The 23,722-nt window shown below is 43.9% G+C and overlaps 2 protein-coding genes across 4 annotated transcripts in view; one reads left to right on the plus strand and one right to left on the minus strand.

Moving 5' to 3' along the window:
• CLCN3 (chloride voltage-gated channel 3) overlaps positions 1-19,146 on the minus strand; it is an 83,581-nt gene extending 64,435 nt beyond the window's left edge. The window contains exons 1-2 of one of the 3 annotated variants that reach the window (XM_067745379.1): positions 18,929-19,146; positions 6,985-7,160 (exon numbers count right to left, since the gene is read on the minus strand). In XM_067745379.1, coding sequence (XP_067601480.1) covers positions 6,985-7,144 — 160 coding nt within the window. In that variant the 5' untranslated portion in view covers positions 7,145-7,160; positions 18,929-19,146. Of the gene's footprint in view, positions 1-6,984; positions 7,161-18,714 lie in introns of all 3 variants that reach the window. The other 2 variants (XM_067745380.1, XM_067745382.1) reach the window with 2 other exon arrangements.
• Positions 19,147-19,454: 308 nt separating this feature from the next.
• Positions 19,455-23,722, plus strand: part of NEK1 (NIMA related kinase 1) — a 231,468-nt gene continuing 227,200 nt past the window's right edge. Inside the window, exons 1-2 of the mRNA XM_067745387.1 lie at positions 19,455-19,560; positions 19,803-19,914. The gene's annotated coding sequence lies outside the window, so the exon portion shown is untranslated. The remainder of the gene's footprint in view (positions 19,561-19,802; positions 19,915-23,722) is intronic.

Consider the following 23,722-nt stretch of genomic DNA (forward strand, 5'->3'; position numbering starts at 1 on the left):
TAGAGAGCTGGGAGTGACTCCTGATACAGCAAGTAAGCCATACTATTCACAATTCACGCGTGACGAAGCGGGATAGAAGAATCTAAATGTTAAACTCATTACCGTCATTAACACGAATTAACCGTTGAGAGTTCATTTGCTGAACAGTGGCCGACTCTAGTTTTTACCCCGTCAGCCAGTTCTCTTACTCCCAGTGAGAGCCGTACATTTAAGAATAACACTTCAGTTGTACAGAGGAACGCGCGTGTGTTTCATCTTCAGTGAAGCAAGAACCTTATGGTTCTCTTTAATGAAAACAACTCTGACAACAACACCTTGGCACTCTCTTCCTGCTACTTGTAATGAAAAATTTTGCATTTTCCAAAGAATCTGAATTTTAGACTAAAGTGACTCACTCAATATACTTAATATAAATACATATCAAGTGTAATTTTTCAGCTTTTCACTAGCTTAGATTTTCGACACTACTAATTAGTCATCATTACTAAGGATAACTTCTATTTTTTAGTCACAGTGTGTTCTGGATTATTTAGGATTCACTCTGAGCAGACAAGGCTGATTTCATTTTTGAGATTTGGGTCCATCTCTTTGCTTTCAAAACAAGGGCTAGCTATGTAACAAATAAGTAACTCAATTATCCAGTGGAGTCAGGGGAGTCCAAAGTGGTTTATCTCTACAACCTAAATCCTAATCCAGAGTCGTATTTTAGTTTTAGAACTATATCTCTTTTTAATACTACCAGCAATGTTCCTGACATCTCACTTGAACGCTAAATTAAAAGAAAATTGTTCAAGTTGGGGGAACAAAGTCTAATACACCTAAAGGGGAAGGAACACAGGAGAAAAGAGTACCACTGCTAGTTACAGAGGAAAAAACTCAGGCAAAGTGACTTGCAAGGGTTACAGAGCGAGTAACTGGCAGAGCCAAGATGTAAGTTCAGGTCTACAACTTGAAAGTCAATGAACATAAGATTTCTACACAACACATATGCCAAACACTACCAGTTCTTTCCAGTGATTAATTATTCTTTGGTATTCTAGAGAGATATTGAGTCATAAAAGAATATTTAAGACTCAACTGGGGCTTCCCTGGTGGCACAGTGGTTGAGAGTCCGCCTGCCGATGCAGGGGACACGAGTTCGTGCCCCGGTCCGGGAAGATCCCACATGCCGCGGAGCAGCTGGGCCCGTGAGCCATGGCCGCTGAGCCTGCACATCCGGAGCCTGTGCTCTGCAATGGGAGAGGCCACAACAGTGAGAGACCCGCATAATATATACACACACACACACACACACAAAGACTCAACTGCTTGTCCATTGTCTATTTCCATGCTCCACACACAGAGCAGACACAGAGATGAGCTCTCTTCTTGGGCACCTGCCTTGACCCGGGCAGGGAGGTCTCGCTGAGGCCCGCACTTCTACCGCAGGACTGTCCTCTCCCAGCTACTGTGAACAGAACCACTTCGGCTCTGCTGAAAGAAAGGGTATCACCATCCTACCAAGGACATTCGCTGTCTCACAACCTAATATCTTTTCCTACCACTGGGTCTTCATGCATTATCTCCCTTTCCAGAACACTCCACAATTCTAAACAGGTATTGAAATAATATCCTCTTTTCGAGATGTAAAATTTATAATCTGTACCACCCAATTTGACACTTAGATAGTTGTCGTCAACCACTGTTCCACAACTTGTACCTTCAACTAGGCTAACTCAGAGGACAGACTCTGTATGAGAAACATTAATGGTTGCTTACCCTATGGTCATTCCAACTTCTCCCTTGTTAACAGAACCTTAATTTTGTTTGGTTGGTAATGTGCCTAACTGCAAGGAACAAATCATGTTTGTTCTAACCAGTCAAAAAGCCTCCTAGTCAGTGATCAGTCTAGGTGTGGTCATGTAACCCACTTCTGGCCAGTGACGTACGAGTGTGTTCTGTGTTCTAGAAAATTGTCCTCCCTGATAGAGAAAAAAAAAAAAGAACAAAAAAAGACCCTTTCTTCCCCCCTTGCCCCTTCCTTCCTACGTGACACTGTGTCCTATGGAAAACCATGAGTGAAGACATCACCAACACTGGACGGCAGTGTGGAAAGATAGAAAGAGCGAGGTCCTCCTGTGTCTTTCTACTGCCCTGCATTACTTCTGTTTCACACACAGGGCCAAGGAGCTACTTAAACACAGAAAAGTGGGTATGCTGTTAAATTTCACCTGATTTTTCAAATTATGAATACATGTGTTTAGCTGGTTTATAACTTGTAATTAAAATTAGGAAAAACTCCATCAATGATGAGGTGAGCCAATGATTAATAACAGCAAAATACTGCTGCTGCTGTTTTTAAATCAAAGAACATTTAACAAAATAGCCGGAGAAGATACAAGGCGTGAGAACCTGAAGTGCCAACACTGAGAGAAGAAGTGAAACAGGTAAACCTAACAGCGTTGGTCACTGTTTGCCCTGAGTCGCTTCCTGGTTCAGAGCAGCACCGTGACTGAGAGGCCCAGCTGGGAGCTTTCGCCAGTCTCACGGGGCCACGGAGACAAAACCACCAAGGCAAGTGGACTTGAACGGGCCAATATCCTGGAGAAAAGAGAACAGTTCATGCTATGATGCTTTTCCCTAAAAATATCTACAATTCCTAAACTTCGTGAGCAAGAGGCTGAGAAACCAAGCACACGGCAGTGGTTAAGAGACTAAAATGATAAGCAGAGCTGTCATCAGTTTCAAAATGCCAGAGAGACAGAAACTGAATTTAAGGGCCCAAAAAAGAGAAAGTCTTCGTAAACACACTTTAGTAGGCTTTCTACTAAAATCCTCAAGGGGCTGTGCCCTAAAAATAAAGTCAGCCCAAAATAGACTAACCCTCAGAAAGTCTGAAACCAGGCTGAAAATTCTCTCCATCTTTGATGGGATCATTGTAATTGGATCCTAGACTACCTGCCTGCCAAAAAAAACTAAATACACTACGGTGAAGATATCATCCAGAGCACCTATAATTATTTGTACACAATGTCCAGCAGTCTGTAAAAAAATTACAAAGCCCATCCAGCCACAGTCAGGGCCAAAAGACTGAAAACCAAGAGGAAAAAGGGGCAAAAGATACAGACCCACAGGTGATCCATACATTAGAAGACACAGACTTTAAACAAGTGATTAATAGGGAAAAACACACACACACACAAACACTGAATTTCTCCCAGAATACAGAAGTCTACTTAAAAATAATCAAATGGAGGGACTTCCTTGGTGGTCCAGCGTCAAAGAATCTGCCTTCCAATGCAGGGGACACGGGTTCAATCCCTGGCCAGGGAGCTAAGATCCCACATGCCATGGGGGACATGGGGCAACTAAGCCCACGTGCCACAACTACTGAGCTTGCATGCCTCAACAAGAGAGCCTGTGTGCCGCAAACTACAGAACCCACGCACCCTGGAGCCTGCGCGCCACAACTAGAGAGAAGCCTGCGCACCACAGCTAGAGAGAAGCCCATGCGCCACAACGAAGAGCCCGCACCACAACGAAAGATCCTGCGTGCCTCAACAAAGACCCTGCGTGCCGCAACTAAGACCCGATGCAGCCAAAAAAATAAAGAAAAAAATAATCAAATGGAAATTTTATGACTGATAAATAACTGAAATTCAAAACTTGATAGAAAACAATGAGATAGCACTACACACCTGTTGCAACAAATCCAGAGCACTGAGAACACCAAATGCGGACAAGGATGTGGAGCACTGGAACGCTCATTCGTTGCCGGGGGGAATGCAAAATGGCACAGCCACTCTGGAAGACAGTTTGGCAGTTTCTCACAAAACTAAACATAGTATTTGATCGAGCTATCATGTTCCTTGGTATTTACCCTAATGAGTTGGAATATCCAAATGAAAAAAGGAAAATACAGAAAAGAGCATAAGAAACACAAGGATCTCAGTGAAAAGATGTAACACATGTGAATGGAGTCCTAAAAGAGGGGTCGGGCAGAGGTGGGGAGCAGGGGAGATGGCAGAAACAGTATTTGAGGACACACTGGTCAAAATTATCCAAAGATGAAATAAAAAATAAATAAATAAATCAAGTCACAATTCAGGAGTTCTAGTAACCCCAGCCAGAATAAATACAAAGAAAACCAGTTAGGCACACTATGGTTAAGCTTCTGAAAAACCAAAGACAAGGAAAAAAGCCTTAAAAGAAGCCAGAGTAGGGGAAAATACCACTGATAGCTGACTTTTCAGCAGAAGGCAAATGACACCAAAATTACATCTTTAAAGTGTTCAAAGAAGATAACTGTAGATCTGGAATACAGCTGCAAAAATACCCTTCAAAAACAAAGGTGAAACAAAGGCTTGTAACTGTGTGAATTTATTGCTAGTAGATTATAATTAAAAGAAATACTAATGAGAGTTCTTCAGGCGGAAAGATAACTATCCCAGACAGAAACATGAAAATGCAGGACAGAATGAAGAGCAATGGAAAAAGTAAAGCCACAAAATCTAAATAGGCATTGACACAAGATGACAATAATAATGTCTCATGCAGTTTAAAATATATAAAGAATTAACAGAGAGGACAACAATGGCACAAAAAGCAGGAGGGGGGATAAAAAGAGGTAAAGTATTGTAAGGCCCTTACATTTCCCATAAAGTGGTAAAAGTAGTAATTTATAGTAGAACTAATAAGAGTGCATGTTATAATCTCTAGAGTAACCCACCAAACAGAATATAAAAGAATGCATAACTAACAAGGTACTGGGGGTAAGAGAAAGAAAGAAAGGAAAAAAAGACAGCTGTGCAAATAGAACATAAATATAGTAGATTTGAACTTAAATATATCAGTGGTTACATTAAATGTAAATGGACTACATTTACATAAAACCAATGTGAAAAACAAAAACTCATATATATGCTGGGTTTTGGTACAAAGATAGCCAAGTATTTCAATGTAACCGAGTAAAAAGTCAAGAAACAGACCTACAGAAATACATCCACTTGACAGATGACAAAGATGTCAGTGCAGTACTCTGGAGAATGGAAGGTTTTTTCAATATATGAGCCAACTAGTTATCCATATGGGAAAAAAATGAACCTGAACACTTAACTCACATCACATATAAAAATTAATTGCAGGTAGATTATAAATCTAAATGTGAAAGACAAAAAATAAAACTTCTAGGAGAAAACGAGAGAATATCTTCTTGACCTTGAGGTATGGGAAGCTATCTTAAACAGAACACAAAAAGTATAAAAAATAAAGGAAAAGATTAACTGCTTTTCATTAAAATTGACGACACCTTCATCAAAAGATTCCATTAAGAGTGAGAAGGGGGCTCCCCTGGTGGCACAGTGGTTGAGAGTCCACCTGCCGATGCAGGGGACACGGGTTCATGCCCCGGTCCAGCAAGATCCCACATGCCGCCAAGCGGCTAAAAAAAGAGTGAAAAGGCATACCACAGAGCAAGAGAAGACATTTGCAATACATAAACCTAACGAAGGACTCAATCAGAATGCATAAAGAACTCTTATAAAATAGGCAAAAAGATTGAACAGGCACTTCAAAAGAGGCTATCTAAAAAGCCAATCAACATACCACAGGCATTTAAACTCACAGGTCATTAGGCAAATGTAAATTAAAACCAAAATATGAGATTACTGCACCCACAATTAGAATAGCTAAAATTTTAAAAACTGATAACATCAAGTATTGGTGAAGGTGTGAAGCAACCAAAACTCACACACAGCTGACAGAATGTACAGGTTACAACCTGAGATGAGATTCTGAGGTATAAATCCTACAGAATTGTGTAAATGATATGCACTAAAATATATGTATATGAAAATTCTCAGCACCATTATTATTAATAGCCAAAATCTAAAAAATATATATTTTAATTAAAAAACCTAAATACCCTTTAAAAATATATGATGGGTAGAACAGATAAATTGCAGCATATTTACACAATGGCATACTACATGGCAATGAAAATAAATTTAACTACTGCTATATAAACAAAACAGATGAATCAAGACGTAAGTAAATGACACCAGACTCAAAAGAATATATATAGTATAAATCCATTTATATAAAGTTTAAATACCTGCAAAAGTAGTCTGTGGTGATAGAAATCAAAATAATAGTTACCTTTGAAACTGGAAGGGGGAACAAGGGAGGATTCTGGGGGAACCAGTCATGTTTTATTTCTTGATTGAGGTATATAAGTGTGTTCACTTTGTAGAAATTCATTACTTTCCACGCTTGTGATATGATGATTGTTGTGATGGTTAATTTTATGTGTCAACTTGACTGGACTTCAGGATGCCCAGATAGCTGGCAGAACATCATTTCTGGGTGTGTCCGTGAGGGTCTTTCCAGAAGAGATAAGCATTTGAATCGGTAGACTAAAAACTTTGCTCTCTGCTTGATTTGGGATATCTTTCTTCTGCCCTGGGGCATCAGCACTCCTGTGTCTGGGCCTTCGCACTCAGACTGGGATTACACCACTGGCTGCCCTGGTTCTCAGGCCTTTGGGACTGGACTGGAACTACACCACCAGCTCTCCTGGGTCCCCAGCTTGCAGATGGCAGACGGTGGGACTTAGCCTTCACAATCACATGAGCCAATCTTTCATAATAAATCTCTTTCTACATGCCTCTCTCTCTCTGTGTATCCCATCAGTTCTGTTCTTCTGACAGCTCCAATTACAGCTGTATACCTCTCTGTACTATGTATACTAAGATTTTAAAGTGTACCCATATACAAGGCTTTCTTTTGGGGTAATGAAAACTAGACACAAATGGTAGTTGCATAACACTGTAAAGGTACTAAATGCCACTGAACTGTACACTCTTAAAATGGTTAAGTTTATGGTACATGAAATACCACAGTGAAAAAGAAAAATAACCCCAAAACTTGACCTCAATAAAACAGTGTATATATTTATTAGCAGACATTCATGACTATAAATACTAAGAGTTGTAATGCCAAACTTACCAACTGCTGTGTCACCATCTAACAAGTTGTCATCTTCAGAAGTCTGAAAGTCCATAATCACACCTGCTCCGTCTAAAAGCTCCTCGTCACTACTCGCACTTGTTATACTGTTGTAGCTGTTTCTATAGTAGCCTCTATGAAACAGCTGCTCAGACTCCATTTAGCTGTCTGCTTATCTGAAAAAACAAAGGGGGAAAAATGGCTTTAACATTTTCCCAACATTTAATAAAAATCATCTACTTAGGGCTCCCCTGGTGGCGCAGTGGTTGAGAGTCCGCCTGCCGATGCAGGGGACACGGGTTTGTGCCCGGGTCCGGGAAGATCCCACATGCCGCGGAGCAGCTGGGCCCGTGAGCCACGGCCGCTGAGCCTGCGTGTCTGGAGCCTGTGCTCCGCAACGGGAGAGGCCACAACAGCGAGAGGCTCGCATACCGAAAAAAAAAAAAAAATCATCTACTTTAATAAGTTGAAGGAAACTTCTGATCTCTGTATTAAAAATATATATATACTAACTTGATTCACTGTAACAATAACTAACTCTATTGTGTTAAGTCTTTGGGGATCATTTAATAATTCTATTTTCACCAAGAAGCTGTAAAAAGGAATGAAGAATTTCTTCAGGTAGTGGTATAAAACAATCTCCAAGATCAATCGTTAAGTTAAAAGACAAAGTACAGAGAAGGGTTTATAGTACACTACAATATATGTGGGGGGTCCCCCGAAAAAGGGGGGCTGTGGTAGAGGATGAAATACAGTACACAACTGGTTGTGTATGTACAGTCCATCTCCGGAGGGAGTTCCAAGAAAGCTCCCCACAGGGAAAAGGAACAGTGACTGAAGTACCAGGTCTGAGAGGGAAACTGTATGCCCCTTTTGAATACCTTACCAGATGCAAATACTAATTTTAAAATACTGTCATTTACACATTTTTAAAATTTCATTCTCCTTTCATCATTTTAAAATTTATTTATTTATTTTTGGCTGCGTTGGGTCTTAGTTGCTGCACACAGGCTTTCTCTAGTTGTGGTGAACGGGGGCTACTCTTCATTGCGGTGCACGGGCTTCTCATTGCCGTGGCTTCTCTTGTTGCGGAGCACGGGCTCTAGGCGCGCAGGCTTCAGTAGTTGTGGCGCACGGGCTCCGTAGTTGTGGCGCATGGGCTTAGTTGCACCGCGGCATGTGGGATCCTCCCGGACCAGGGCTCGAACCCGTGTCCCCTGCATTGGCAGGCAGATTCATTACCACTGCTCCACCAGGGAAGTCCCCATTTTAAAATTTAAACCTTCAGAGCCCATGGTCAAATATCAGCCATGAAAAGTATAATAGGTCACGATTTCTATTTTTTCCCAGCAGATAACAAGTAAGCACACGTTTCACTGTTCTTACTCCATACTTTAAAAACAATGTAACTCCTAAATAGTTTGATGTTTTAAATGCATCCACCTACTTGCTCAACACCCAAATGACAGTTCAACATTAGTGAGCTAGACACCAGCAACAGGCTTGAAAGGTTCGTGTGTGGGACTTGAAAGGTGAAGCGGTCCACCCAGTAAGCCTGGTAAAGCAAGACTTCTTAGCTTTGTCATGATGAGTACACATAGAAAGTAAAGGATGAATGGAGCGACGCGCACTCCAATTCGAGTGCTGAATTCTAGCACTGAAGATTTGAAGGGTTAAGATAATCTCTTGTCCTCAGTAAATGTTCCTTCGGCACATGGAAAAACAACCTCAAAGAGCTGCAACGATTAAAAATTATTTGTAGTGAAAAAAAAATTATTTGTAAAGCTTTTACACTTTTTAGAAAAATAAAATACAGATAACTACTTTTAAAAGGTATATTATATAAATTCCCTAACTTAAAGACCACCTGAGAGAAGGTGAAGCTTGAGAGCTCTAGTCTCAGCATCTGGCAAAGTGACTGGAACATAATATACGGATAATAGTGGTCAAAATGCCAGACTGTTTTCTCAATCAACCAGGTGAAAAAAGAGAAAGGAATTCAGTCTTCAATAAACAAATCCTCTCTACAACAGTGTTAATATGGTCTTGGGAGAATAACCAAAACCTAGCACCTAAGTTACAAAGAAAACATTAAGTATTTACCACTTTGCAATTTTATTAATGTTTTATGATTACCTCCACCAAAGACAGCCTATTATACTGAGACTTGTTAGAATATACTAATTAAAACAAGAGTTTTGGGCTTCCCTGGTGGCGCAGTGGTTGAGAGTCCACCTGCCAATGCAGGGGACACAGGTTCGTGCCCTGGTCCGGGGGATCCCACATGCTGCAGAGCGGCTGGGCCCGTGGGCCATGGCCACTGGGCCTGCACGTCCGGAGCCTGTGTTCTGCAGCGGGAGAGGCCTCAACAGTGAGAGGCCCACGTACCGCAAAAAAAAAAAAAAAAAAAAAGCGTTTTATTTTAAGGTAAATGTTAAAATAGAATAGTATGAAAATAACTGTTTATGCTAAGAACTCTGCAGTATCCATAGAGGTGATCAAATTCAATATTGTGGCTCTTGAGTAAATAACTAAAAGGCTTTTAAAAGAAAATAAGGATTAATAGTTCAAGAGTCATTTTAATTTTGATTAGCAAAGCACATATGCTAAGATTTTGCAAAGGACACAGACATTCTATTCTTCACTTCTTTACACGACGGTCACACTAGAAGCGCTTAATACATGTGATAACATACGTCAATGAGCGTTAATTCGCTAGAGGCTATAGAACACTGAGAAATCGCTCTAAAATAAAACTGTCTGTGTCCTAGGCCCTCAATCAGCAAGTTCCAACATAGCTCCTACATTTTATCCCTGAAAGTCCTCAAAAACCACTAGTGATGACTGCTAACTTAACCCTTTCAAAATGTCTAAAAACTTCATATCACGAACACCTCTGAGACATCTAGACTCCATACCTTTCCTTATAACAAGAGCAACCAACTCTGTTCCAAAGGTTTATTAAACTCAGGTCTGCATGGGTTCCTATTTCTATAAATTCAATAACTTAAAAAGAACTATTCTTATTTAACCCAGAAACCTGTAGAGCTGACCTGTGTGATCAGCAGCCACTAGTCCTGAAACACGGCTCTAAGGAGAAATACCTACTGCGCTTGTAGGACTTCATGACAAAAAAGAATGTCAAGTATTTCATTAAAAATTTCATATTGAGTCCATGCTGAAATAATACTTTAGATATACTGGGTTTAATAAAATATATTATTAAAATTAATCTCACCATTTCCTTTTTACCTTTTTAATGTATATACTAAGAAATTGAAAATTTCATATGTGTCTTGAATTTGCAGCACAACTGTTTTTATTGCACAGCACTGCTATAAAATAGTCAAGATTCTATGGTAGCATAAAAGAAATACACAGAAGGAATCTGGACACCAGTGTTAAATCACTCTAGGTTTCAAACTCGATTCCCAGGCTTGACTACAAAAGGCTATTTAAACCATAATACAGCAGCTGAAATTTGGCATATAAAAAATGAAAACAATACTACAAAGTCATTTTTTTCCTTTTAAATTGTCAAAAATATACTTAAAACCATTACAAAACATTATAATAGACACAGCGACTTGCAAATATATTCTTGCAGAGCTAGGAAAAGTAGAGCTAACCCATGAAAATCTCTAGGGAGAAGGCCTGGTGCACTGCAGTGAGTTCCCAAATGATCTATGTACAGTCACCCTGACCTCTGTCATCTGATCACACCACAGCCAGCATGGTCTTTTCTAAAAGCAGGTCTGATGGGTCATCTCTGCACATGCCATGGATTTAGGTCTTAATCACTTCTCACCATGCTTAGCAGACAAACTCTTCCACACAGCGCACAAAGCCCATGCAGCCCGGCCTCTGCTGCCTCTCCCGGGGCGAACATCTCCCTCTCAGCCCCACCAGGCCGGCCCCAGCCCCTGCCCTAGGCTTAGCTGCTCCCTGAGCCGGGAACAGACCCTCACCTCCTCATCTAGGTAATGCTCCGAGGCATTCTTCAGCTCTCACCTCAAGCATCCCTTTATTCAGTTAACAAACTCTCAAGCAAGGACTTCCCTGGTGGTGCAGTGGTTAAGAATCCACCTGCCAATGCAGGGGACACGGGTCCGTGCCCTGGTCCAGGAAGATCCCACATGCCACAGAGCAACTAAGCCTGTGAGCCACAGCTACCGAGCCTGCACTCTAGAGCCCACATGCCACAACTACTGAAGCCTGCGCACCTAGAGCCTGTGCTCCGCAACAAGAGAAGCCACCGCAATGAGAAGCCCGTGCACCACAACCAAGAGTAGCCCCTGCTCGCCACAACTAGAGAAAGGCCGCGTGCAGCAACGAAGACCCAACGCAGCCAAAAATAAAAATTAATTAATTAATTTAAAGAAACCCTCTCAAGCAGAGTTTACTATATGTCAGGCACCATCCTAGGCACATTACAAGTTAACTCATTTAAGATTGGTACTAAAGACAACCAAAACCCTAAATCTTAGGTGCTGTTATCATCCTCATTTAACAGATGAGGAAACTGAGGCACAAAGAGTTGCAGTAACTGGCCCAAAGTCATGCAGCTGTAAGGAAAGCCTTCCTAACCTACCTCCTACCTGGGCCAGGCTTCCCTGACCAGGTCAAATTCTCACTGTGAGTTCTCACACCTCTCCTTGACAGCACTTAGCCCAGGTGTAACGTCACCCCGATTCACGTGATAAGTCCTCCCTCCGGAGGGTGGCATGAGGCCTGGCTGTGCCCATCTGTACTCAACTCTGCAATGCTTAGCACAGTACCACACACCTACGAGGGGTTCACTTTTTTAAATTAAACTTTTTATTTCGAGATATTGTGATTTCACATGTGGTTGTAAATAATACAGAGAGCTCCTATATACCCTTTACTCAGTTTCTTCCAATGGTAACTTCTTGCACAATCATGATATTGACACTGACACAGAACTTTCCATCCCAAGGACCCCTCGTGCTGCCCTTTACAGCCTCACCCACTCTCTTCCAGTCCCCCACCCCTTCCTTAACCCCTGGCAACCCATAATCTGCTTTCTATTTCTAAAACTCTTCCACTTCAACAATGCTGTATAAATGGAATCGTACAGTCGACCATTTCGGGGATTAGCTCTCCGCACTCAGCAAGACTCTCTGGAGAGCCATCCAGGGGTTGTGTGTGTCAACAGTTCTTCCCTCTTCGTTGCTAAATAGTGCTCCACGATACGGACACACCACATGTGTTTGTTTAACCATTCACCCGTGGAAGAACTATCTGCCTCTTTTCTAGGTTTGGGCTATTATAAACAAAGCTGCTATAAATATTCACGTACAGATTTTTTGTGAACTTAAGGCTTCATTTCTCTGGGATAAAAGCAAAGGAGTGCAACAGCTGGGCCATATGGTAACTGCATGGCTGGCTTTTAAAGAAACTGCCAGTTTAACATCCCAACTTTACAGCCCTACCAACAATGTATGGGTGAGCCTGTTCCTCCACATCCTTACCAGTACTTGGTGGTGTCCGTTTTTTTCTTTCTTTCTTTTTTTTAGCCATTCTGATAGGTGTGTAGTGGTATCTCACTGTTCTTTTCATTTGTATTTCCCTAATGGCTGATGACGTTGAACATATTCTTATGTGCTTACTTGCTACCTGCATGTCCTCCTCAGTGAAATGAGTGTTCATATCTTTTGCCAATCTTCTAACCGGATTCTTTTACTTCCCAGTTTCATATTTTAGAATATATATTCTAGATACTAGTCCTTTGTCAGATATGTTGCTTGCAAATATTTTCTCCCACTCTGTAGCTTGGTTTTCTTCCTTTTGATAGGGTCTATCACAGAGCAAAAGCAATTTTGATGAAGTTCAACTTGTCAGTATTTCCCTTAAGGAGCGTGCTTTTGGCATCAACTCTAGGAAATTTACCTACCAAAGATTTCCTCCTAAATTTTTTCCTAAAATTTTTATAGCCTTACATGTTACATTTATGTCTGTGGTCCATGTTGAGTGAATCTTTCTATAAGTTGTAAGACACAGGTTGAAGTTTGTTTTTGGACGTATGGATATCCAACTGCTCCAATGCCATTTGCCAAAAAAGTTATCTTCCCGGGCTTCCCTGGTGCAGTGGTTGAGAGTCCGCCTGCCGATGCAGGGGACACGGGTTCGTGCCCTGGTCCGGGAAGATCCCACATGCCGCAGAGCGGCTGGGCCCGTGAGCCATGGCTGCTGAGCCTGTGCGTCCGGAGCCTGTGCTCCGCAGCGGGAGAGGCCACAATAGTGAGAGGCCCGCGTACCAAAAAAAAAAAAAAAAAAAAAAGTTATCTTCCTTCCACTGAATTGTTTGGGGGTCTCTGTCAAAAATTAGTGGGGCATATTTGTGTGAGTCTATTTCTGACTTCTCTGTTCTGTTTCGTTGATCTGTGTGTCTATACCTAGAGCAGTAAGGACAGTATTGACTACTGGAGCTCTTGAAATTGGATAGATTGATTTCTCACACTTGGTTCTTATTTTTCAAAATTGTTTTGGTTATTCTAGTTCCTTTGCCTTTCCATATAAATTTTGGAATAGCCTGGTCTCTATCTACGGAAACTTGCTGGATCAATTAATGTCTATAGTATGAATGAATAGCAAATGCCTAACGGATGATGGATACATCTGTACTTGGATGTTGCATGGGAACTCGAATTCAACAAGACCTAAGCCAAATACATATTTGCCCCAAACTTGCTCGTCCTCCCCCTCTCCCTATCTCAGTTTACAGGATCACCATCTACCTAGTAGCCAAAGTCAGTTTGGAGAGTCACTGATTAATGCATTTAACAACCATCTGCTGAGCGCCCAGCATGTGCTGGGGTGATGAGTAAGAAATGGTCCCTATTCCCAAGGCAGTGAACGTGAAAGACAGACAAACAACGACATATGGTGTGAGAAGCGCCAGAGGAGAAGTATGCTCAAGGTACATGATGACACTGAGCAGGAACAAGCTGCTGCCTGGGAAAGTCTGCAAACACTGAAAGAGGAAATGAGTACTGAAGGATTAGGACGCATCAACTAGGCCAACTATGAGGTGCCAAGTCAATAAAGGAAAAGAAAAAAGTACATGCAAAAACACAGCAGCATAATAAGACCTGCTCGGGTAGCTTATGGAAGAGGCAGGGGCTGGAGAGTAGCCGAGGAGGTGGACGGACGCCAGAGAAAGGCAGGCGCTCCTAGGTCTTGCTGAGGAACTTACTCGTGACAACACGTAAGAAACCATTAAGAGGTTTAAAAGAGAAATCACCTGATCAGATACAAACTTTAACAAGCAACAGCAGCAGCAGCGTGGAAGGCAGAGGAGAAGGGCAAGAGTGACCCGGGGAGGACTCCAGGAGACCTTGAAGAGCCCTGGACACAGCACAGTGAGGTCACCACCGAACTGAGTCATGGCCACATGAAGAAGTAGGAACGGCTGCGAGGGACATTTAAGAGGCCACGGTAGCTAACAAAACGCGAGGAACGTGAAGGAGAAATCTAAGGTATCTGCTCGGTTTCTGACTTGATTGATTCAAAACAGCTGGAAGAAACAAAGTGCAATCTCCAGCAGCTTGTAGGACTCAGAACCAGAGCGTTCTTTCCAACAGCAGGATTACACACCCAGGCTTTAGTCCTATTCCAGGCCAGACTGCAGTGAGGGGATGGCAACCCTGAGCGCACCAGTCTAGCCCCTGAACTGCAGACACTGAGCGGTTCAGCACCAGAACTGGGGGGTGGGGAGCAGAACGAGGGAGACCTGGAACCCAGAGCCTGAGGGAGGCACGCTGCTTCTTCATAGCTTCCAACAAGGTTTTGCCCTCTCATCAAGGGGACTGGGTAGGCCTGAGGACCATGGCTAAGTTGCAAAGGCATGTCAGTCAGCTATCTGACAGAACAGCAGGCACAATCAACCCCAGAGAAAGAAGAAAAGAAAATCCCAAATGTCAGCAGCCAGAGATGAACAAAAGTCTCAAGAGCAGGGCTTCCCTGGTGGCACAGTGGTTAGGAATCTGCCTGCCAATGCAGGGGACACGGGTTCGAGCCCTGGTCCGGGAAGATCCCACATGCCGCAGAGCAACTAAGCCCGTGAACCACAACTACTGAGCCTGTGCTCTAGAACCCGTGAGCCACAACTACTGAGCCCACGTGCCACAACTACTGAAGCCCAAGTGCCTAGAGCCCATGCTCCGCAACAAGAGAAGCCACCGCAATAAGAAGCCCGCGCGTTGCAACGAAGACCCAACACAGCCAAAAATTTAAAAACAAACAAACAAAGTCTCAACAGCAATAACCGCAGGGAGGTGGAACTCTGACTGATATAGCCACTTGGAAGTAAGGAGCTTCCTCACGTAAATATTTCAAGAACTAGGTGTGCGAAAGACTTGTCAAAGATTAAAACGTGACAATGAATTTCAACACAATCATTTACACATTTACTAAAGTTTGTAAAATGGCCACTCGTGTACCAGAAACTGTAAAAAAAAAATACAGACAAAATTTTTATTTATTAATGGCATCATATCTGTACAGGCCTTACAGCTTTCAATAAACTTCAGCATAAATTACATAATATACTGTCCTCAAAAGGGATATAGTAATTTTTTCCTATAAATTACTATATATCCATATAATGACAGGCAACGCATGACAGATGTCACAGAAGACACTGAAATTGTTACAAGAGCTCGGGGAAAAGACTGCATCCATCTGTAATTGATGATGCGAAGACTTCTTTGGAAGAGACACACTTGAATTGGACCTTAAAAGGTAAGTGGGAGGGATTCTCTAGCAGTCCAGTGGTTAGGACTCGTGCTTTCACTGCCAGGGGTCCAGGCTCAAACTCTGGGAGGAGAATTAAGATCCTGCAAGCACGTGGTGTGGCCAAAAAAAAGGTAAGTGGGATTTTATGGGGCAGAGGTGGGAGAAGAGGTTAGTTCATTGAAGCAACAGTGAAGCATTGGCGTGAATCAAGCCAAGAAGGTGACAAAGGCATTTGGCGATGAGTGAGTGTGTGCAGAGAACACAAGTCCAATGCAAGGTTTCGTGGTCAGATAAGACTGGGTAATAAAACATACCCTGTGTAGAATTGTAATGGTTAACAGAATAAGAAAGGTTCTTGAGAAAACCTGTAGTAAACATTAACTTCATAAACAAAATTTATTAAAAGTTTCTCAAATTTATTTTACCAGGGAATGACCCCTCTACCCATTATAACATCATGAAACTTAGATCAGAACATCACCATATTAAAAAAGAATTTACCCTAATACAAATTGTCAGTACTTACAAGACATGACAGTAATGAAACGCATTTCTCCCCAAAGTAATATTTCTTGGTATTTTATCCTACTGTCCATTAAGTTAGCTGCATGTCCAAATCGCTGCACCTTAGATATTTCTCTTCAAAAAAGTATTAAATGGATAACCTGCTAAAGAAAGTGGCTTTCTATTCTGAAGAAAATTTCCCAGATTCATAAATATTTTTAGATCCAGTCAAAAGATAACAGCTAGATGATTTTAAAAGGAAAAACACACACACAAATATAAAAGTCAGACTATAACAAGTAAAAAGGTAAACAATCCAACAAAAAGATGCTGTGGAAGACTTAGACTTTGAAAACTAAATAATTTCCATGACTTTACAAGACAGAAACTGTTCAACTACTTCCCATGAGGGCAAATGTATTTACCTGACATGGTTCCAATCAAAGTTGCAGATCAAATCTCTCTATATTTCAGCAATGCAAATGGGCATTTTCCCCACGTGGGTTCATCTTTCATTTTATATTTAACCTTATACTTAACCGAAGAACACTGATCTTTAAGAATCAAAATGTATCATAGCTACAATGTTTATATACACATGTGGAAGTGCATAATTAAAAAACACAAGAAGAGTTTATTAGAGTAGTGGCATGAGGATTAAAAAAAAAGATTTTCCAGAGTTTCTGTAATTTTACATTATTTTTATAACTGAAGAATAAATGGACCTGTGCTGCCATCTCTCTCACCCCATCTTTTCTTCCAGCATTTTGTTGAGTCTCGCTCGCAATGAAGTGCAGCCAGTGAGAGCAAGAGCTCTGAAATCACATTGCCAGGCTTCAGTCTCAGTTCTGACACTGACTGAGACCTTGGGCAAATTAATTAAATCCTCTATGCCTCAGTTTCCACAGCTCTATAACGGGAAAAATCAAAGTACCTACTTCAAGGGGTTGGAGTGAGAATTGAGATAATCCACAAAACCACTTAGGAAAGATCCTGAACCATAGAATTCACTCAATAAATATTAACACATCATATTTTAGATCCCTGCTGAAAGGTTTGACTAGAAACTAAGATGAAAGCTCTACAAAGCAGTGATAGTGGCCAAACCTCACAGGATACTGCTTTGATATCTGACCCACCACAGAGATCAAATCTGGCTTCCTGAGCCATCTGAAAATTATTACCAACATGTCACAACAGGAAATGGAAAGCCTATCACCAACATGACCTGGAAAACAGCCAATTCACTGACATAAAATCCTAACCTCAGCAAATCCTTCCCCTAAACTGTATATATCCAAAACCGGGTTAAATATTGGCATTCCTAATGAGCTATGTATGATTGAAAACACATGCTAAAACACAAGTTCCAACTAAAGTTGTAGGTACTATATACATTCATATTGATCTCTTAAAATAATGTGACCTGTTTTTCAAACAAAGATTCAGTCTTTGAAGAGTGTGGGGAGTTAGGTGTGGGAGAGCTGCAATCTGCCTTGGGTTCTTCCAACAGTGGCTGTTCCTATTAACCAGAGGTCATAAAAGCTGGCTTAACCTGAGTAAATAACTGCAGGGCACACACCTGGTTTTTAAGCCACAGTCTGTAACAAGAAAATCAGCAACAGCACCTTTTAGGATGAAATCAACAACCTATACACGAGCATTTTAACTTCTCTGTGTACTCCCGTGCTACACAGACAGTATTTTCCAGTGACTCACAGAAGCAAGTAAAATTGACTGACATCAGTTAAATTATTTCCATGCCGACCTCATCAAGAAAAGATTCTTCTAAATTAACTCTTGAGAGATGAAAAGTAAAGCATTTCTGGAAAGATTCAACAATCAAAGACAAACCACAGTGACGCTGCTGTAACTGAACTGCATGCTGTAAACTCAAAAAAGTTTATAGTTTGCAGAACTGAACTTTTGAATTACCAAAGAGAAAAAATGGTACCGGTCACTGTTGATTCATTTCTTATTAAAAAAAAAAAAAGAATTTTCTTCCAAAGGAAACACAAATCTCGGTCTCTAATATGCATAAATATGTGTAATTATCTTCTAGGTGCTCCGGTTTTGAAATGCTATACAAATAAAGCACATTATATACAATATCGATTTCTGAGTCTAAGGTGGTTTCCGGTCCAAGTCTAAGAACAAAACACAAATGTTACATATACACACAAACTATGTCTTGATATACACATAAATCTAAAGAAAGAAACACTGAACTTTATAGTTGGGCAAATTTCGCAAAAGTAAAACCCACAATTAATCTCTTCCTGGCACCAACGTCCATTCTGCTCACAGGTCTTTCGGCGGTTCCCGAAGGAAGCAGGTGAAAGCTCAGAGAACGCCCGCGGGCCACACCTGCTGCGGGCAGGGTCAGCGTCCCAGGACGGAGAGGCTAGCGGCCCGCCCCTGCCCCGCGGAAGCCACGGCCCCGGACCCCCTGCCGCCGCCGCCACTCACCTCGCCGCTCAGAGGCAGACAGCAGCCCCGGGGCCGCGTCCTGCGCCGCCGGCGGGCTCCGCATCTGAGGGCGGCCGGCGCGGCCAGCCCCACCGCGACCGCAACCCACGGGCTCAGCCGGGAGGGAGCCGCATCAAGTTGCAGCCGCCGGCTCCGGGGCCCTGGACTCGACCCGCTGCTGCCCCGAATCAAACACGACCGCCTCCGAGCTCACCTCCCTCTGGAGGGACCGCAGCTGCAGCCATGCTCCAACTCGGGGAGGAACTGGAGCGGCCGGCCACCAGCACCCCTCCTCGGCGCTCGGCCCGACTCCGGCCGCGGGCGACGGGACCACAGGAAGGACTGCGGCTCGGGACCGTCCCGCCCGACCCACCGACCCCAGGAAGCCGACAGGAGCGGCGCTAGCAGGGCCGACAGGTGCGTCGGCGCCTGACGTCACCGCGTAGCCGTGAACGGCCGGTCGGAGCCGCGTAGACGCCCATTGGGCCGTGTGGGAACAGGGGGCGGGACGCGTGGAGGCAGTAGGCGGGACCTTTTGGAGCAGGGGCGGGGCTTGGGGAGGATGGGGAGGGACTTGTGGCGGCAGGGGGCGGGTCGCGTAGGAGCGGTAGGCGGGCCGTGTGTGAGTAGTGGGAGGGCCGTGCGAGGCAGTGGGCGGGGCCGTGGCGCCTTGGGGCGGGGCCGTGGCGCCTTGGGGCGGGGCCGGCTAGGGGCGCGACCTTTCCCAGCTGGTGGGTCACGCCCCTCGCGGTGTGGGGGGTCCTCGTCTTGGTGACCTCGCGAGAGGACTGAGGTGGCACCGGGCCGCTCTCCCCGAAGGGCACTACGCGCAGTCCGGCGAATCAGGTTCGCGTTCGGCGCCGGCGGGACCTCGGCGTCCAGCAGCGCGGGGACTGGGCTACCGTGGCGGGAGCGTTGATTCCGTGGGCAGCCGGTCTGTCTGAGCTTACGTGCGGACCCGGCTCCGCGCCGGAACCCGGTTAGCCTTTATGAATTGGCAAAAATAATGCTTGTTAATTGACTATTTTGGAGAAAACATGTAACCTGAGGACTCGAATGGCAGAGCTGAGTTGATTTCCTTTTGGCAGACAGCTGTGGAACTCCTCAGGCGCGCCAGTGCGGAATCCCAGAGCAGGGAGGGCCGCACAAGGACAGTCCAGGACGCGGCTCTGCGGCGTGGGGACGTCCTGAATCCCACAGGTGACCTCTGACCTGGAGCTGGGGGGAGCGGGGGGGGGGCGGGGGGGTATGTCCAACAGCACCTGGTGGAATGAGAGGACGGGGCTCTGCGGCGTGGGGACGTCCTGAATTCCGCAGGTGACCTCTGACCTGGAGCGGGGGGAGCGGGGGGGGGCGGGGGGGTATGTCCGACAGCACCTGGTGGCAAGGAAAGGAAGAAGTGTAAACGCGAATGGTGCCCTGCTGTTACTGGAATGTAGGTGGAAGGGGGATGAGGAGGTGGGTTGTTGATGCAGTTGTATGGAAGAGTTTGTGTTTTATCCCAGATAACTGGGAGTTGTTGAAATGGTTGTGGTGGTTGTTGTTTGAGTAGTTTTTCCTGCACAATTTTTATTATGAAAATTTTCAAACCCAAAATACCTGAGAGTATGAAATGAGTTTATTGCATACTCAAATATGGTTTTTCATTTCTTTAAGGTATATGATAAACACTCTAAAATTTTCGGTCTTAAAAGTCTAAAGTGGGGCTTCCCTGGTGGCACAGTGGTTAAGAACCCGCCTGCCAATGCAGGGGACACGGGTTCGAGCCCTGGTCCGGGAAGATCCCACATGCCGCGGAGCAACTAAGCCCGTGTGCCACAACTACTGAGCCCATGTGCCACAACTACTGAGTCCGCGTGCCTAGAGCCCGTGCTCCGGAACAAGAGAAGCCACCACAACGAAGAGTAACCCCCGCTCACCGCAAATAGAGAAAGCCCACGCACAGCAATGAAGACCCAATGCAGCCAAAGATAAATAAATGAATAAGATTTTTTTTTTAAGTCTAACATCAACTTACAGTAGCTGCATGTAACATGGAAATGTTTTAATCATGGGCATGACAGGATCAGTCATCTAGATGCAAAAATCCTGCTGTATTAGCTTCATCTGTATTCGGGTGTAATTTTTTACCCTGAAACTTGTGACAGTCGGAGGCAGACATTATGAAACTCTCCCCAAAGATACTTCAACATGCATCTCAAGAATAACACCTCTCCAACACGATCAAATATCACAGCTAGGAAGTTAACAATAAATCCCTCATATCGTCTGATAACCAGGCTATATTTAAATTTTGCCAGTTGTCAACAACAACGAAACATCTTTTGCAGACTTTTTTTTCAAACCAGGATCCAGACAAATGTCTTTTTTTTTTTTTTTTTGGCGGTACGCGGGCCTTTGACTGTTGCGGCCTCTCCCATTGCGGAGCATAGGCTCCAGACGCGCAGGCTCAGCGGCCATGGCTCACAGGCCCAGCCGCTCCGCGGCATGTGGGATCTTCCCGGACCAGGGCACGAACCCGTGTCCTCTGCATTGGCAGGCAGACTCTCAACCACTGCGCCACCAGGGAAGCCCCAGACAAGTTTTAAACGTTGCATTTTGGTTATGTTTCTTACATCTCTTTTATTCTTCAACAGCCCCTCCAATTTTTCGTAGCACTGATGTTTTAAAGAGACAAGTTGCCTTGTAGAATGTTGCACGTTGAACCGTTGTCTTTTAATCGTAAGAGTAATCATGGCTTGTGTAGATTGACTGTGTCCCCAAAGAACCCCCTCCCTCCCCTACCCCATGCTTTATTTGGAAGTAGGGTCTTACAGATGTGATCAAGGAAAGTTATTAGGATGGGCCCTAATTCAACAGGACTGGTGTCCTCAGAAGAGAAGAGACACAAAGACAGACATACAGGAGGATGGCATGTGAAAATGGAGGCAGAGACTGGAATGATGCTGTTCAGAGCTAAGGAGTGCCGGGGGCACCAGAAGCTGGAAGAAGTAAGGAAGGATTCTCCCCGAGAGCCCTTCAGGAGAGCAGAACCCTGCTGACACCTTGATTTCAGACTTCTGGCCTCCAGAACTGTGTGAGAATAAATTTCTATTGTTTTAAGACCACCAGTTTGTGGTACTTTGTATGAAAATATGAAATGCAAGTTGATGTCGTCCTGTACAACCTGACCAACCTTAGTGCCGCTCGCCACAAAAAGATACTATTAAGTATGTCTTGGATATCTTTCCAGGGACTTTTTAGGCATGTACAAACATATTACGTACGTAAAATGATGGAGGAAACTTTATTCACCAGTAGCCCTGTTAAGAGCCTGGCTTGGCTTGGCCAAACCTTCTGGTAAGTGTTTAGGGTAGGAGACCCTAGATAGGTCTCAGCTGGTTCCTAGAGTACAGGGAAGCACGTGGAGAGAGAGGAGGCTGTTTTCCTTTGGAGAGGGGAAAGGAGCCCTGTCGACCGGGAGAAGGTGGGGTAAGTGCTGAAGGAGAGTTTGCTGTCGAGTGTTGCACAGCAGGGTGTGCAAGAGAAGCTTCTTTGCCTCCCTACCAAATTGTATCAAACTCTGTATCACACACTAATGCTTTTGATTATGTACACTTTGGGGGCCCTCCAGTAAAACACAAGAGAGTAATGAATATCTGATCTAAATATGTATTTTTTGTATCTTTGAGGCACATAGCACTCTATAAGCATTAATATCAACATTCTAGATTCAACTCATCCTTTTTGATAGCTGCATACAACATATCACATAAAAGGTCTTTAAGTAGGGTCCGGTGACATGATTCTACTTGTTGTTGTAGGACTGAGGCCGCTGTTTTGTTGCTTTCTTGCCAGCTGTTAACTGGAGATCACTCTAAGCTCCTAGAGGTTGGTCTCAAGTCCCAACCAAATGGCTCTCACAACGTAGTGACTTACCTCTTCAAAGCCAGCAGAATTTCTCTTCCTTTCCCTTGAATTAGACTTCTTTGAAGGGCAGGAGGGGTTATGTAATTAGGTCAAGCCCACCCATCATAATTTCATTTTTTTATGAACTCAAGGTCAGTTGACTAATAACGTTATCATGGAAGTGAAATCCACCATATTTACAGACCAGCCCACACTCAAGGAGCAGCAGTTACACCAGGCACGTACACCAGGGCCTGGGAATCTCGGGGCCACATCAGAATTCTGCCTGCAGCAGCCCCCGCTCCAGCCCCTAATGATTCACAGGTAAAGTGCATTCAGTCCTTCCCAACGTTCGCAAGGGCCTCGTGCCAGTACAGCATCTGCGTGAAGTCCAGGGTCTCATCTAAATCTAAATCTCATCTGTTCAGTGTCCAAAAGCTCTTCCAAGTCAGGTGAAGATGGGGCCGCTGGGTGTAATCCACTAATTCCTCTTCATCTGTGGACCAGTGACACTAAAGAACCAAGTTACCTACTCCCAACACTCTCGAAATACAGGGCTGGGACAGGCAGAGGAGCAGTGGCCAGCCTTCCAGCCCACAGGGAGAGGAAGGAAGATGGGGGCCTGTTCTCAACACACAGCCGCCTTCCACGGTGGCGAGGGTGCCCCTCTCTTCCCTGAGTGCAGTAGCTGGATTTGGGGTGGTTTTGTGTTTTTGAGAAAAGGAAAACCCCTTTGTGTTGCCCTCAGCCAAGAGGATTTTGCGCCTTAATAGGCTAGAGCATCAGCTTTTCCAGATCCTTTATCTGCCTCACGGGCTGACAGCCTCTTCACTTCCTGACTCAGCACCGGCACCAGCTCACAAAGCAGGTTTTTCTCACTGTGACTTTATTTCATAACCGTTACCTTTGCCCTTCCCTGTCGCTAGGCCTCGCATAAAATTATAGGAGTTTACACAGCAGATTTCCTTAACTCCAAATCTCAGGCTAGGCCATTTAAACAAACAGGCAGAACACACCCAAAGTTCTTGCTATCTAAGCCCAGAACCATGAGGCCTAGTTACCCAACGTGTGTGGTAGTCAGAGGGCCACTCAGGTGACCTTTGTAGGATCAAGAAATTCA

The sequence above is a fragment of the Pseudorca crassidens genome, chromosome 7, assembly GCF_039906515.1.
Source record: "Pseudorca crassidens isolate mPseCra1 chromosome 7, mPseCra1.hap1, whole genome shotgun sequence".
Lineage (NCBI taxonomy): Eukaryota > Metazoa > Chordata > Mammalia > Artiodactyla > Delphinidae > Pseudorca > Pseudorca crassidens.